Source organism: Macaca mulatta, chromosome 3, assembly GCF_049350105.2.
Source record: "Macaca mulatta isolate MMU2019108-1 chromosome 3, T2T-MMU8v2.0, whole genome shotgun sequence".
Classification (NCBI taxonomy): Eukaryota; Metazoa; Chordata; class Mammalia; order Primates; family Cercopithecidae; genus Macaca; species Macaca mulatta.
This window is the reverse complement of record NC_133408.1, coordinates 156742021-156757711: the sequence shown is the minus strand read 5'-3', so window position 1 is coordinate 156757711 and position 15691 is coordinate 156742021. Positions and strand designations below refer to the sequence as shown.

Below are 15691 nucleotides of genomic sequence, written 5' to 3'. Positions count from 1 at the left end.
ATACATTATTTAGTGGATTCTTTGGGGTGGGGGGATCTCTAAAAAGAAAATAAAGAGTCTTACTTGGTCAAGTAGAAAAAAACAGAAACAAAGAAAGGCTAAGTGATATACCCCATGGCAGACTAGCCTCCTGATATGCAGAACTAGAAAATTAAAGTTCACAGTTGTGGTCGGCAGGCAACCCCGCTTTCTAAAATAAATACAGCCAAAACAGAGCCCTGAAAAGATCAAGATAGGAAGGAGATAAAACCACATCAGTATTAATACAGGTAACACAGAGAATGTGCCATTTAAAATACGGCCCCAGCAAAAATAAAAAATAAAAATAAAATAGGGCCCCATAGGTGTAATACCCTTGTAAAGAAGACCCAGTTCAAACAAGACCCTTCATTTCTCTTTTTTTTCGTTCAACTCATACTTCCAGTGGTGCATGTATGTGAGGATCACCAGAACAGACAGTGTTTAAAATAAATACGATTCAGATAAGGTGGCAGCTATGTAATGAGCTGGAAACATATTATAAAATCTTGTACATTAAAACCCTCGCCCTTTCTTAATTACTTGGAACATATTGTGTACTTTCAGGGGCTGTGACAGTGATGAATCAAACATTTTGGAAACCTTTGAAATGCTGATGTATTTGTGGTTGAGGATTCAGTTTTTTTTTTTTTTTTTTTTAAACTACCATATGTTTCAAACCCAAACAATCTCTGCCATGCATCAGCTGGACTTTGGGGTTTTATCAAAAATGGGAGGTTTTTTTTAGCTTGATTGGAGGAAAACTCACTTAATTCCACTAATTAAGGATGACTAATGTTCTAACATAACAAATTCATTAAAAATCAAAACAAAATACACCTACACCCCTACCCCCAACAAACACTTTTGACAGAAACTAAAAATTTGTTTTAAATCTCCCAAATTTACTAATAATCATTTTGAACATGGAACCCAGTAAAATTAGGTACTGTTACTTTCTTCCCTGAATTTTCTTTCTAATGAAAAACGGAAGCTGGAAGGGAGTTGGGGAATGGTCTTAAATTTCAGAATGAAGATAAAAATGATTCAAAGGAGAAAACCTAAACTATGAGGCTGGAGACGTCAAAAGGCACCACCAAGTGGTGCACTGGCAGAAGTGCAGCCTCCTTTGCTCCTGCACAGGCTGCCTATACATGGCCAGCTGACCTGAGAGGGAGCTGCGGCAACTGCCCTGAAGTCACCAGTCTGGGGTGGGTGGGGTATGGCATTCAGTATCATTAGTGCTTCACAGTTTCTAAAAATTACTAAAGTTAAGTAAATGCTACTGTAAGTAGCTGAGTCAGAATTCTAATCCAGGTCATCTGATGGAAAATCCAGAGCTCTGAACCTCCATTTAACTTAGAAGGAACACAGATCCAGAAGCGATGTCAAAAGACTGGATAAGATTGTCTGGGTTTGGAGGGGTAATTCTTTCTTCTAAATTGCATGATATTTACAGCTTTGTTTTTAAAAAAGACCAAAAACATCTGTAATGAGATGTTTTTTAAATATATGTGTATACATATGTGTATATATACATATACATATTTATGCTTGTTGAAAATTTAAAAACAGAAATATGAAGAAAAAAGAAATTACTTAAAATCCACAACTGAGTGATAATCACTTAAAACAAACTTATTTACTTATAGTCTCTTTCATTTATTTATACATACCTGTTATTTATTTTATAAAATTGGTCTCATTTGATATTTAAAAGGTTTAAGTCAGTATTAAACAACAAAATACAATTTTATATAGGATGATTAACTTTCTAAACACTACAGAGAGATCAGGTGCAATAAATACACCTACGCTGTAAGTAGTGATGTAAATTTCAATTGTGGGCTTCCAAACAAATGTTTCAGAGATGACTGATCTTTGTATTCTTAATCTGTTGTTTAGTACAGTGAAGGAAAAGTGAACTTGGGTTTACATCCTGGCTCCCCAACAGTGGCCACAGGACCTTCAACAAGACACTGATCTCAATGAACCTGTTTCCTCTCTTGAAAAATTGAGATGGCCACCTCTGTCCGGCCTAACTCAAAATATTATCAGGAAGAGTGAATAATGTAAATGCAAAACCTCTGTAAATTACCCAGTTAAACAAACACTCTTCAAGGTTCGTGGCATTCTCAAGCATTCAGCATATAGTAAGCACTTCCACAGTCCTCTTTTCTAAAATTGAATGTTATGGCTCTCTGTGAAAACTGAATGGCAATGTAAGTGACTTTGGCTGGGATCACAGCTACCTGATTTTCACAAACACTTCTCCAGAGTGGTTCCTGCTTATCTGTAAGGATCAACTGTAGAATTTCCCTTTCCTGTAGGTACCTGGCCATACTGTGTTATGTCTGAAAACCCACCCCCTCTTTTTATCCTAATAAAGCATTCTGCCAATTTGAGAAAATTAAATCCCCATACAGCTATCCTGCTTGATTTTGTAGCTCCCTGTTTCACTTCATGTTTCTTTTAATCCCATCATCCTTCCAGTGGATCAGAGCATCTCCCCATTGTTATCTGACCACATGGATAACTAATTTCTAAAGGGAGTTTCCAGTTACTCTTTGAAGGATTTTTATTTTTTCTATAGTGATACCATTTTTCTATGGTGATACCATGTCTTTATTACCCTTTGCCCCAACTTTTCTTTGGGTCTCTTCTATAGGACACGTAACTTTCTTTTCTATGAGACCCAATGGATGAGCTTCTATTATTGTTTCCAAGAGACCAATCTACAAATATTTGGCAAGCCAACTTGTCCATTTAATTTCTCCACAACTGACACTAGGTAAGGCCTCTCACATTCAGTCCTGTTGGGCTTTTCTGTCTCTTTCTCATGCTTAAATAAACATGTATTGTGTTCCTTTCTGATAGAACACCTTACATACAACAGGAAGCACAAGCCAGAAGGAATCATGACTGTGCTCACACACACCCTGAGTGGAGTATGGTGTGTCTTAACCCATTTAAATACAGTTGCTGGTGCCACCCAGGCCACCTGGAGTGTGCTATTACACTTACTGAGGAGGGGCAGAGGCACTGATCAAATCCTCCTTCAAGTTATAAATAGTAATCTATAGAAGCAGAACCATTACTAATTCGCTAAAGAGATATTTTCAAAACTAAACAAAAATTTTCAATCAACTTTGAGTCCCATCTCTAGCTTATTTTTATACCATCCCATTTTGCTCCCCCAACCTCCCTTCCTACACCAACTTGGACTCCTAATGGGTTAGGGAAGGGCAGGAAAAGGGAGGAGCAGATTATCAAAATGAAAATGGAAGCAGCAAAGATAAACAGAGTGAAAGGATTAAAAAGACACTTGTTTGAGGGGTTGATCAGAGTAAGGGTGAGCTAGGAAAAAACTGTCAGAAAACTCTAATAATTTATTGTTTTAGTTTCCCATGGGTGGAAAAAGAAAGCCATGCTTCATATTGTATTTGTTTTGCTAAAATTAATGCTAGCAGAGTGTCAATGCACATGTGCACATGTTGTCCAATAATTCATAGTCTTGGCTTTTTTCCTTAATTTACATTCTCTCAAATAGCCCCACCACTTACCATTTCTTCACACAGTGTCCTTGCTTATAATACTGTCCTACTTCTTCAAGGCTTGGTTCAAATCTCATCTGACTCATAATGTTAACCATGATCACTCCACCCCATAACCTCTCCCTTCTGAAAAATCAACAGGCAGCTGCCACATGCTGCTGGTTCCTCTTCCCAATTAGATGACATGCTTCTCCAAGGCAGGGAGCATGTCTCACCCACCATTACAGCCTCTTCTCCTTACATGGAATAATAATATCTATGGAGAACAAGCCCGCAGATTTATTTATCCCTACATTCATCTACCAAGCATTTATCCATTAATACATGAATGCTACAACTCCTAGCAAACACTAGGGTTCAATGGCCACTGTTCTTGGTTTGAGCATAACTGCCACACCTTTTTGGGTAGTCACTCTGACTCCAGTGGAGGATAACTGTGGCTCTTAGCCAACCCTCCCAGAAAGGCCATCAAGAAGTGGTCATCAGCGTCCAGCACGAAGCCTAACCCCATGCCAAAGATTACCAGGATGCTGTGGGGCTGTCCAAGTTTCCAAACAGGGTTTTCAGGGTGACAGGGTGCCCCTTTGAAGAACATCTGGGTTCACCCCTTCTATAACATAAACTTACCCTTCTGAGCTGTGGAAACGGCCTCATCACAGGAATATCCACCACCACCGGGGGATGGAAGAACCTAAGTCACTAACTGGCTTAGATGCGCCATCACAGAACACAAGAGCAGTACATATGTAAATCTTCATTATTCATCATAAACACTCAGTGCAAAAACAGTTTAGCACCTCTTCATGCTCTTAAAAATGTTTCAAAAAAAGAAGAGTACTTACTGCCTTCCCACGTACAATGCAAAAGATTCAAAGCCCCTTCCACTCTCTTCCAGTGTGCAAGATGAAAGAATGCATATGCTATTGCTTCACTGTCTCCTCTCTTCAGGATATGTTCTGGGGGTAGGATTAAGCTTTTCATTTCTAGTAGGTACTGAAATAAAAAAGCAGGACACAGTTGTGTTAATACATAAGTAATTTGGAATTCAGTATTGAAAATAGAGCAGTTGATTTCCCTAAAGCCACCATTTATAAGCATTTCATTAAACCTGAAACCTCATTACTACATTTGAAGGCAATTACTAAAACATCCAGCAACACAAAGTTTGCTGACAGATGATTAGCCTTGTACTAGTTTCCTACAGTGAAGATCAGAGGCTTTCAGGCTAAGACACTCTAATCAAAGAAATACATAAGACTCAAATAGCATAAAGGAAAATGTGGAAGACATGATAATTTGGTATAATTTTGGAAGCAGAATGAAACCTTATAAAATGGACACATGAAGGTTAAAAAGTTATGTGGTTAAACCAAGTGCAGTACAAAGATTTGAGATTGAGTAGCACTGTCCACTATTTTTTTCTATACACATGTATTAAGGAGAAGAATCTTCTCCTATGAAAAGAGCCACCCACAGCTGCTCAAGTGCTACAGGGAGGAAGGGTGGCAGCCAGAGCATTGGAAGACCCAAGGGAGGGGAGCGTTATAGACCCTAAACTGTGACACTCTTAGATCCTTTCCCAAAGACTAGGGAGTGGGGGTGGGGAATGGGGGTCTCAGCATACACCTCTTCATTGCTATCTTCTACAAAGTGGGTAGGAGTATAGGGCAAGAATGGATATACTTCCTGGGGGCTGAGAAAAGACTACGTTTCCATTTTTATTCTTCTGTTTTACTATAGGATAGATAGGGAGCAATTTTTGAAGGTTATTTTATAATTGCAAATGTTAACCTTTCTTTTCTGGCTGGCATTCTCCCCTCCTGTTTCCATCCGTGACACCCACACCCACACCCACAACCACACCCACACCCACACACCCACCCCACCACCACCACCAAAGACAAACATAACAATAGCCCATGCAATCTCCTTTAAAATGGAGACTAACAGACTACAGAGGGATATGGACAGCAAGAGCAAGTGCTAAAAAAAGGTGTTCCAAAATGTTACTATCAGAAATAATTGCCTACGTATTTTTCTGTCCGTGGAAGTTTATGAAAGACAGTGAAAGGTAGAAGAGTCATGGTATACAGAATGGACACTATGGCACAACTATCAATGTTTCCCTGTCATCTAGTTGAGGATTTGTACCCTTTGGGCATCACCCAGTTGCCCTTAAGCTTCCTCTCCCATTGGCACGCTTGGTGTCGAGGTGTATGGCCCGGCAGGAGCCAGGAGAACACATGCAGGCAACTTTCCTCACTCTGGGTCTGATATCTGAAGACACCTCCAAGCTTCTGGCCTCAAAGCAGAAAGAGTAGGGAAGTGAAAGAGAGACACCCAGAGAGCAGCAGGAGGACAGTGATATGGTCGTCACACTTGGGAGGAGGTAGGATAGAAAGTCTCACTCCACAGAAAGACCTGGGACCCATTTCCAGGCTGGCCATGACAGGTGTTTGTTATTTTGGTAGAACTCCTCAAACATGCGTTCTAAAAGAACTTTCTGGCCATCTGCCTTTTTGGATTCTATGAACTACTGCTTTCCTCCTAATGTCTTGTTTTAAAACAGTGCAAGACAAAAGTCTTTTTCGAAAAATAACAATAGAGAATTACCTAGCAATCCAATTTGCACTATGTTTATAATGAGTATCAGTCATAATACAGTTATATTTACTTTATGGTGAATTTTATATTTGGAGTTACCTGGCTATCCTCTTGTGATTTTGTTACCTTAATAGGAACCATTAAAATGTACATTGCTACTGCCAGTGATGGTCTTAAAGGACTCCGAGGCTATGAGTCATGAGAAAAATAAATAACTTGTAAAGTGTTATGAACTGTATTAATTGTTTCAGGGTAAGTTGGAGAAGGAAGAGCATTTGGTTATCCATAATAATCATCATCAAAAAAACAATGGAGAAGGGAGATTTCTGGCCTAATGAGAGCCCCGGAATAAGATTTTCATCTGATTTTCTAATTATTCATAGTCACCACGTCTATCAAATAGTCAATTTTTAAAGAAGGATCATGCTTATAAAATTTGAAACAAATAAAATATGAAAACAACTAACTCATGTGTCCCAGGTATACAGAAATCTCCTTAAAGCCCCTGAAATCAGATGGTGGCTATAAATGTAAACTCCCATTCTTCTCATTTCTATGATTAGAAAAGGCTTTTACATTTGATTAAGGATCTATGAAAGAACTCTTCTCTTAGCCTAAAGAACCTTCAGGAATAGGGGCACCTGAGAAGGAGTGGGCCTGGTAGTCACCCACATTTGTGGGTAGAAAATAAACTAGCAAGGCCAGGTGCAGTGGCTGACGGCTATAATCCCATCACTTTGGGAGGTCGTGGAGGGTGGATCACAAGGTCAGGAGTTCAAGACCAGCCTGGCCAAGATGGTGAAACTCTATCTCTACTAAAAATACAAAAATTAGCTGGGTGTGGTGGTGGGTGCCTATAATCCCAGCTGCTCAGGAGGCTAAGGCAGAGAATTGCTTGCACCCAGGAGGCAGAGGTTGCAGTGAGCCGAGACTGTGCCACTGCACTCTAGCCTGGGCGACAGAGCAAGACTCCATCTAAAAAAAAAAAGAAAAGAAAAGAAAAGAAAAGATAAGCTAGCAGGAGGCAGGACAAGTCAACTGGCAGGGGAGGGTAGGAGTTCCGAAAATTCCTGACAAAGAGACATTATAGATATGTGCTATCCCTGTTCAATACGACAGTTTCTACCACGTGGCTATTTATATTTAAATTAATTAAAACCAAACAAAATTAAAAATTCAGTTCTTCCATCTCACTAGCCATATTTCAAGTGCTCAGGTACTGCATGTGCCTAATAACTACTGTATTGGACAATGCAGGGAATATTTCCATGATCACAGAAAAGTCTTTTGGACAGCATTGAAGGCTGCCATAGACAATGGTTTTTCATCTTTGGATAACTGGACCAATTTTTAACATGAAAAAATTTCAAAGGTGTTCATGATAGGAATCATCAGGGTAGTAGCTACTGACTGAAAATATACAATATGACAAAAAGCTACAATAAATGTAATAAAACAAAAATTAATCTAAAAGCATTGTTGGCCACCAGGGCATCTACACATAAAACATTTGAAAAATAGTAGTACACATGTGTGTGAGACAGATGGCTTACTCAGCCTGCAGGCTCAGTGGGATGCATATGGCCTCAAGGCCATCATCCACAGCCCCAAACACAGGCCATGAGGTAATGCTGTTTCTCTTCTAAGCTCTCTCTAATCTTTGTGTATGTGTACTACTCACATGCCACCTTATATTAGTTATCATGTATCTTGTTTCTCTGTTGAATCATAAGACCCGCAAGAGCATGAACCTTGTCATCTGCATCTTAATTTCCCCTCCCGCACCTCCTACAGAGCCTTGTACATCAAGGTAATATTTTTTTAAGCTGAATTAAAATGAAATCTTACTTCCCAAGAAGTCTCTCAAAGTGAACATCCCTGGCCTAATCAGCCTTATGAGGCTAACCAAAGCAACACATTAAGGAAATAACTCTGCCTTCTCATCTTATCTACCTTATGGCAGCAATCGGCTATGACTATAAAAGAGATTTATACTCCTTTATAATTCTAAACAAAATATTGGCCCTAACTAAATGGTGAAGGCTAATAACAACAATGTGTTATGTTTTTGGCCAGGCTTAAAATGGCTGGCAAGATCAGTTCTCAACATGTACAACATTTAAATTAGAAAAGCATGGAACAACATTTCACGTCTTACTTGTCAGGAGAAAAATAAATGGAAGAGGGCAGATCCCTATCCACAAGTATGCAGAAATCAATTAGAATAACTATAGCTTGCAAATCAGAGAACACGCTTTGTCCATCTATAATAATGGCTTGGTTTCTACTAGCTCAGCCAGCATTCTGTGCTATCTTGCCCGCCATCCTGCGTCTAACTTCCCTCCCAGATAAAATCACACTGATCTTGAAGTGCAGTGCTTCTAAAAATTTCGGAAGCAACTTTTCAAAATCTATTTGTGTCAGCATCCACTGCAGGAGCACCTAAAGTCAGGGCATATGAAGAGAAGCAGAGAGCTATGGTCTTTAGGTGTGAGCAGCGCCTATTCATGGAGGTCTCTGAGACAAGACTGGCTCAGCTGTCAAGGAAACTGCTGAAGAGATGTGGCCTATTAGAGGCCACCTTGGGTGGCTGCTAAAGTGCTTTTTGCTAAGATCTTAAAATTCTATAATAATTTGAATGAAAATGATCCCATAGTTATCATTCACATAAATGTTAATACCAAAGAATTAACTCATACACCTCTTTTTTGGGATTTGCAATATCAACAATAGCATAAGTCACATAAAAATCATTAGCAAAAGTATGGGAATAAGCAAAATGTGAAAAAAAAAAAAAACAGGTAAATTAACTTATATCACAGTTAATGATGGCTATTAAGTGGCTCCCAAAACCAGGTAATGAAAGAATATGTATTAGCACAGGGAAATGTTCATGATACATTGCTAAATGAAAAAAAATCAGTGTACCCTAACAATTTACATAGCAGATTATTAATTATTTTGACAATAAAAATGTATAGGTAGACATTAAAAACCAGTGGAAAGTCACAAGTTGAATGTTCATGGTGGTTAAATATTTGATTTTAATGGGAGATTAACTTCTTTTGTACTCTTTCTGTGCTTTCCAAGTTTTCTATAATAAACATTTTGTAAAGGATGGGGTCTCGCTCTGTTATCCAGGCTGAAGTGTAGTGGTGCAATCATAGCTCACTGCAACCTTGAACTCCTGGGCTCAGGCGATCTTCCTGCCTCCACCTCCCAAGTTACTAAGACTACAGGCACATGCTACCATGCCTGGCTTGCAATAAATATTTTTATTTTTTTCTCACTATATATGTATGTACATGTATGTATGTATATATGTAATACAAATCTATTTTCTAGACTTGCATCAAAACACACATGCACACACACACACACACACACAAACACACAAACAAAAGACAACTGGAGATAGCAATTTTTTTCATGCCTACAATGCTTTGGTGCAACTGGTTCTGATAAAATGGCCTAACACCAGAAAAGATGTTTTTAAAACATCAATAAAGAGTTCTGCGAATTAAGCTAGTGCTATTTGGGAGAGACACCACATAGTCTGACTTTCAATGTTGCTTACTCCCTGGAATGAGTAAGACACAAAGCAGGGACAGGACAAAAAACACTGCAAGTAGGCACAGCTCACTCAGATCATGTGGTGATGGAGAATGCGGTACACGTCACCAGGATTCTTTGCCTTAATCTCATCTACCATCTGCCACTCTGAATCACTTACTGGAATCCTGGCTCTACTGTTTAGCTACGAGACCCTGGACATGTTATTTAATTTCTTTGAACCTCAGTTTGCTCATCTGTAAAACTGGTATAGTAAAAACATACCTTGCTGGTTTTAATTTTTGAAGATTATGTAATATATGTAAAGCATTCATTCACATAGTACTTGGCATATAAGTGTGCATTGAATAGTAGATATTTTTGCCACTAAAAAATATATGTTCATATTACTGTAGAGGTAATTTGTGTTTTCCACATATACATGTCCCACAGATAACTGAGTTTGTTTTTGGGTAAAATACTTCAGCACTTTTATTGTAGTAGCAGATCAGTTGAAGAGACCTGGCTACCAAGGGTCATTAACCAACCAATACGGAGCCAGGCATAAAGCAAAGCTGAATTGTCAAATTAAACCTGGTGATTTCAGTACCACTCAGGGATCCTCATCACAAGGTACCTTCTTCTTCCTGGTTCACTTATCTATTCATTGGTTACTTTGCTTCATTCAAAAAATATGTGAAGGCTCACAGTGTATCCCAAGAATATAGATAGGGGAGCACCCACAGGCTATCCAAGGACATGGATATGGAAGGATCCTTTGTGTATTCCAAGGATGCAGCTATGGAAGCACCCATAATTTACCTCAAGGGCATGAACATGAATCAGGTCAGGTCCCCACCTTGATGATCCATAGTCTTTGTAGGAGTAGAGGAGGGAGAGAGAGACAGTAGGAGGGAAGGAGAGAAAAAGAGAATGTATGGAGAAAGAATAAAATTCAACATGGTGAGTACCTTAGAAAGATGTATAAACTTAGCACTAAGGAAGCAAATGGACAGTATTGTGTCTGAGAAGGCTTCACAGAAAAATGAAAATATCAATCTTACTAATTACATAAGAGTTGATACTGAAAAAATGAGGAGGGGGGATTCCAAACCAGCATGAAAGGGCAAAGTATACCAAAAGCATCAAAGGCTACCAAAAGCAAACCAAGGCATCAAAGGGCATGATGTGTTTCTAAACTGGTGGGGCCTGACTACTAACATGATGGTAATTGCCAACACTGATTACGCACTAACACACGTGCCAAGCATTATCTCAGTAACTCCTTAACACTGTCTGTGACAGAGCTAATATTACCATTCCTGTTTCACAGATGGGAAAACGAAGGCTTTAGGAAGTAACTTGTTCAGAGTTGCACAGTTGCACGTGGCAGAACCTGCATTTGAACTCAGGCCACTCTCCAAAGGAGTGAAGTAGAAAAAGTAGGCTGTAAAAGGCCTTCATGATCTGCTCCAGAGGGTGCCCTGCTCCAGAGGGTGCCCTGACCTTTAGTAGCTGGTTTTCAAACTTTTAGACACAGAATACAGTTGGCTCTTGAGCAACCTGGGTTTGAACTGCACAGGCCCACTTTTATACAAATTTTTTTTCAACCAAACACAGATTGAAAATACAGTATTCATGGAATGGGAAACCTGCATATACGGATAGCTGATTTTTTTGCATAACACAGGTTCTATTGGGTTCTGCAGGGCTGACTGAGGGACTTGAGTATGCATAGATTTTGGTATATGTGACGGGTCCTGGAACCAATCTCCTGCAGATACTGAGAGATGGCTGTAATTTGTTCAGAGAGAGAGAAAAAAACCACTTAGAATCTGTGAAGCTGATGCAAAACAAAGCTGTGGGGAAATCTGAGGGATGGACCCGAGAGAGGTCTGGGGAACCCTCCTGGCTCTCCTAATAGGACAGTTTGGAAATCACTGCCATAGGCAACTGGGAAGTGAGTTGTGCAGTTTGCAATTTTGAGAGAAATGGGTGAATCATGTGTAGGATCAACAGACAGGGAAGAGATAGAAATTAGCAAAGTCTTAAAAAGCTCCTGTTAGAGTCCAGGTGATGGGGACAAAATTGGGGGATGAAGGAGGAGCTTTTCCAGGACTTGGCGCCTGACTAAATGTGAGAGTGAGGGGAGGAACCAAAGGTGACAAGTTTTTAGTGTAAGAAACTAGAATAATGTGAGTTCCTTAGCTAGCGTAAAGACACCGGAAGAGGAAGAGGCTTAGCAGGGAAAGGTAACAAAAACAGCTTGAAGAACCTGCAGAACATCCCTGGAAAAATGGCCTGAAGGCAGCTTGGTCTGCAGGTCTAGAGCTTAGGAGAGAAGCTGGAGACACAAATGTGGGCGTTCTGGGCCAGAGGTGGAAGCTGCGCAGTAGGAGCAGCGGAGATCTCTCAAGACAGCTTCGAGCAATCAGGGAGAGGGCAGTGAACAGAGCTCCCTGGAAAACATAAGTGTGTGGCAGCACAGAAAAGGAGGAGGAGGAGAGTGCTGACATACAGGAGTGGCACAGAGAGTAGGTGTCATGGGGTCAAGATGGCCTCAAGACATAAGGCTGGCCGGGGGCAGTGGCTCACACCTGTAATCCCAGTACACTGGGAGGCCAAGGCAGGCAAATCTCTTCAGCCCAGGAGTTCAAGACCAGCCTGGGAAACATGGCAAAACTGAAGTGGAGGTGGGAGGATTGCCATGATAGCACCACTGCATTCAAGCCTGGGTGACAGAGCAAGACCCTGTCTTATAAAAAAAAAAAAAAAAAAAAAAAAAAGACATAAAAAGCAGTCAGTCAGTGGGACCAAAGCATTTAGTCAGTGGGACCAAATGCCAAGGAGAGATGAAATAGGATGAGATTTGAGAAGAGGTCAATGGTTCTGGTGGCCTAGGTGGCAGCGAGCTTAATAAGAGTGACCTCAGTAGAGGTGATGAGCCTGGTGGGGGTGGCCTGTATGGGGATAGTCTTGGAGAAAGCAGCTGCAGTACTTTTTGTTAAAGAAAGAGACTTACAAACTTCCTATTCCTGAGAAATGTGGCTAAAAACTGGTTTCTGTTCATTTTCCTCTGGGTCATATTTCCACAATACGTTCTCCTTACTCTAATCCAAAAAAGCTTTGGAACAAAATATGACTCAATTCAAAGAAACTTATATTGAAATAATATTTCTAAAATGTCCTGTTGATATACAATATCATAGACAGTCTGCCAGGGTATTTTGAATTTCTGCTTCCATGCTTTAAGCATTTTAAAATACTAAAACCCACTACACATTTTGTTTCCTAAATTGGATTAAAAAGCAATTTTATACTCTGTCAATCAGCTTTACCAAGATATAAAGGGAGGATTGCTTTAGTGTTTGCATGAAATAGAATTTCCATCACTATAACAATGTCCTGTAGGTACTCCATTAGCATATACAATTACCACGATGTTTTCTTCCACAAGCCTCTTGAAATCCCCATGAAACTAGTTTCTAGATTAACATTAGATGAGCTTTCTTTTTTTTAAAAAAAAGTACATTTTTAATGGAAATGCATTTCTGTCATAACATTCTTCATTCTTTCCTCTCTGTTTTCTCATGACTTCCCACACTCCTAGACTTAAAATTTGAAAGCTAAATATGTATTAGGCTAGGTCCTCACTTCCATATTGCGTCAACCCCAGTCTGCCCCGCTGCTGAAATGAGTGCTGGGAGTGTGGCACCCTTCTCCCCTCGGTACCCTCTGGGACTGCCTGTTGTGTCCTCCGCTACCTCTTGGGCAGGCGCAGTGAGGACAGCAGATGGTTTACTGGTTCTGGGATTTGGGGCAAGATTAAGATGAAAGCTATCCCCCGTTGGTGCTGGCAAGTTTTCTTGATTTTTTCCCCTCAGCAGCTCTGTCTACAGCACTCGGACATGCTAAGGAACTGGTACTGGCTCCGCAGCCCCCTCCCTGCTGCTCAGAGGAGGATGTGAGGCCTCCTCCTCTATGGGTGGGACCTCAAAAGCTTAGGATTTTCTGGGGGTGATGGGTCACAGCCATGTGTTATTTTCTGAACTGTATGCAGAGGGGCCTTGGGGTTGCTGGGCCACCAGACTTCTCATCCCAGTTTCAAGCAGAGCATCTACTTGCTTATTTATTAAGGTTTCATGTAAGACTGAATTAGGAGAGGAAAAATGTTTACTGCTTTATAAAAGTTAAACATTGTTTGTTTTTGTAGAAGTAAACACAAGCTGGCCAGTGGAGACCTGTGTGTGGTAGTGAAGACCCGTGACTTGGGAAGCCCTCCTTGGTGATACTGACCAGGTCAGCCTTTCCTATCAGCCAAGGCTCAATTCTGGGGACTACCACATTCAAGGTTTTCAGAGTTGAGAGGGAAGTTTGGGCATTCTGTATACAGCCAGGCCACTCTCCTACCACTGCACACTTGGAGAATGTTTCTAACAGCAAAGCACAGGATCTAGCTTCCAGAAGTTACAGAGTACCTGGGTTATCTGGCCCAACCCTGACTGTGAGCTGGCTGCCTTGCTCTGGTGGGCCCAGCAGCACTCTGCCTGCCTCAGAGGGGCACGGCCCAGTCTGTCTTCTCAATGACTGAGCACTTCTTGTGACAGCACGCATCGTGTTCTGACCAGCGTCCCAGTGGCTGGCACATAATTAGTGCTCAATAAGTGCTAGCTGAATGCGCTGCTGGGAGGGAAAAGGGGACTCTGCTTGGAGACTAGAGAAGCTGGTGGACAGCAGCAGGAAGGTTAGCCCCTCCAGGATGAAGTAAAGTGGCAGGGATGTCTCCTGTTTATTCTATTAGAGCAGAGTGATCCTGCTTAAGTAAAAGTAGTTCAAATATGTTGTGGTTGACAGGAGAGTTAGCAAGGTGTGTGGTTTCCAGCTGAGGGAGGAAATGGAAGAATTCCTCTTCTGAGGGGCATGAGAGCCTTGCCAACTCTGATAATGAGAATAGGCACCAAGACAGAGGGTGCAGGGGCAGGGAGGAAGGAGATATAAGCAACCCAGGCTGGGAGACGCCAAACTCCTTAGGCCAGGTCTGAAAAAAGTACCTGGTGATGTTCAAGTGGGTCCCTACCTCCTCTATGACTATGGGCACCTGGGACCCCTGACCACACAGCTCACACTAAGGGAGATTTCCCTGCCACCTCTCTCTCTTCCACTCACACTGCTCTCCTTGTCCTGGTGGTAGGCAGTGGAGATGACTCCAACAGCCCAACTCCAATTGGTAGAAGTACCCCGGGAATGAAAAAAACAACTGCTTGCTTTTTATAGGCTGAAGAAGAAAAGCTTTGGAAAGAGTGAAAACTTAATAGAATCTGGAAACATTTTGCTGGGGCAGCCAATGATGATGGGTTCGGTGTATGTATGTGTGTATTAGGGACTGTTAATGTAGCCCTACAATCTTGATTACTCAGACAGGGAAATACGAGTTATATAATCGAAAGATGGGTGGCTTCAGCCTCCATAATAGAGGGGACACCTGCCTCTGTAATCAAAGAAGAAGACACAGTGATGTTTTACGAGGCAACCTCATGCATGCCTAGGTCAGGCTTTCAAGTCTGTTCCACCTGAGGAGGCAGGTGCAACAGGGAGAGGAAGGGGCCTGCGTATGGGCAAGTTTCGTACCAGACGTGAAGTGTTGTGTTGGGGTAGAGGACCTGATGGGAGTGGGTTGGCAGGGAGCAGGGATGGTACCAGGCTCAGAACAAGAATATAAGACACAGGTCGGAAATGGGTAACACTTAATCAGCCACAAGCAAAGAACTTACCAAGCAGCTATAAGCTGCAGAATCCCTGAAGACAATAGCTGCAGCCAGAACATGCTAGAGCCTCCCCTCAAATCTGGAGGCCTGAAGGGACCCTGAGGGTCCTCAAGGCCAAGGCATTGAGGTGCCACTGTTATACTCTCTGGTTTCCTTCTTCAGGCTAGGGTGGCCCAAGAAGCACCTGTTAATGCATGT

At 41.3% G+C, this 15691-nt stretch overlaps 1 protein-coding gene across 28 annotated transcripts in view; it reads right to left on the bottom strand.

Moving 5' to 3' along the window:
* The window catches only part of ST7 (suppression of tumorigenicity 7), a 284115-nt gene that overhangs the window by 15725 nt on the left and 252699 nt on the right, over positions 1–15691 (bottom strand). For all 28 annotated transcript variants that reach the window (XM_015134739.3, XM_015134738.3, XM_015134740.3 and 25 more), the window contains 1 exon segment: positions 4415–4565. In XM_015134739.3, coding sequence (XP_014990225.1) covers positions 4415–4565 — 151 coding nt within the window.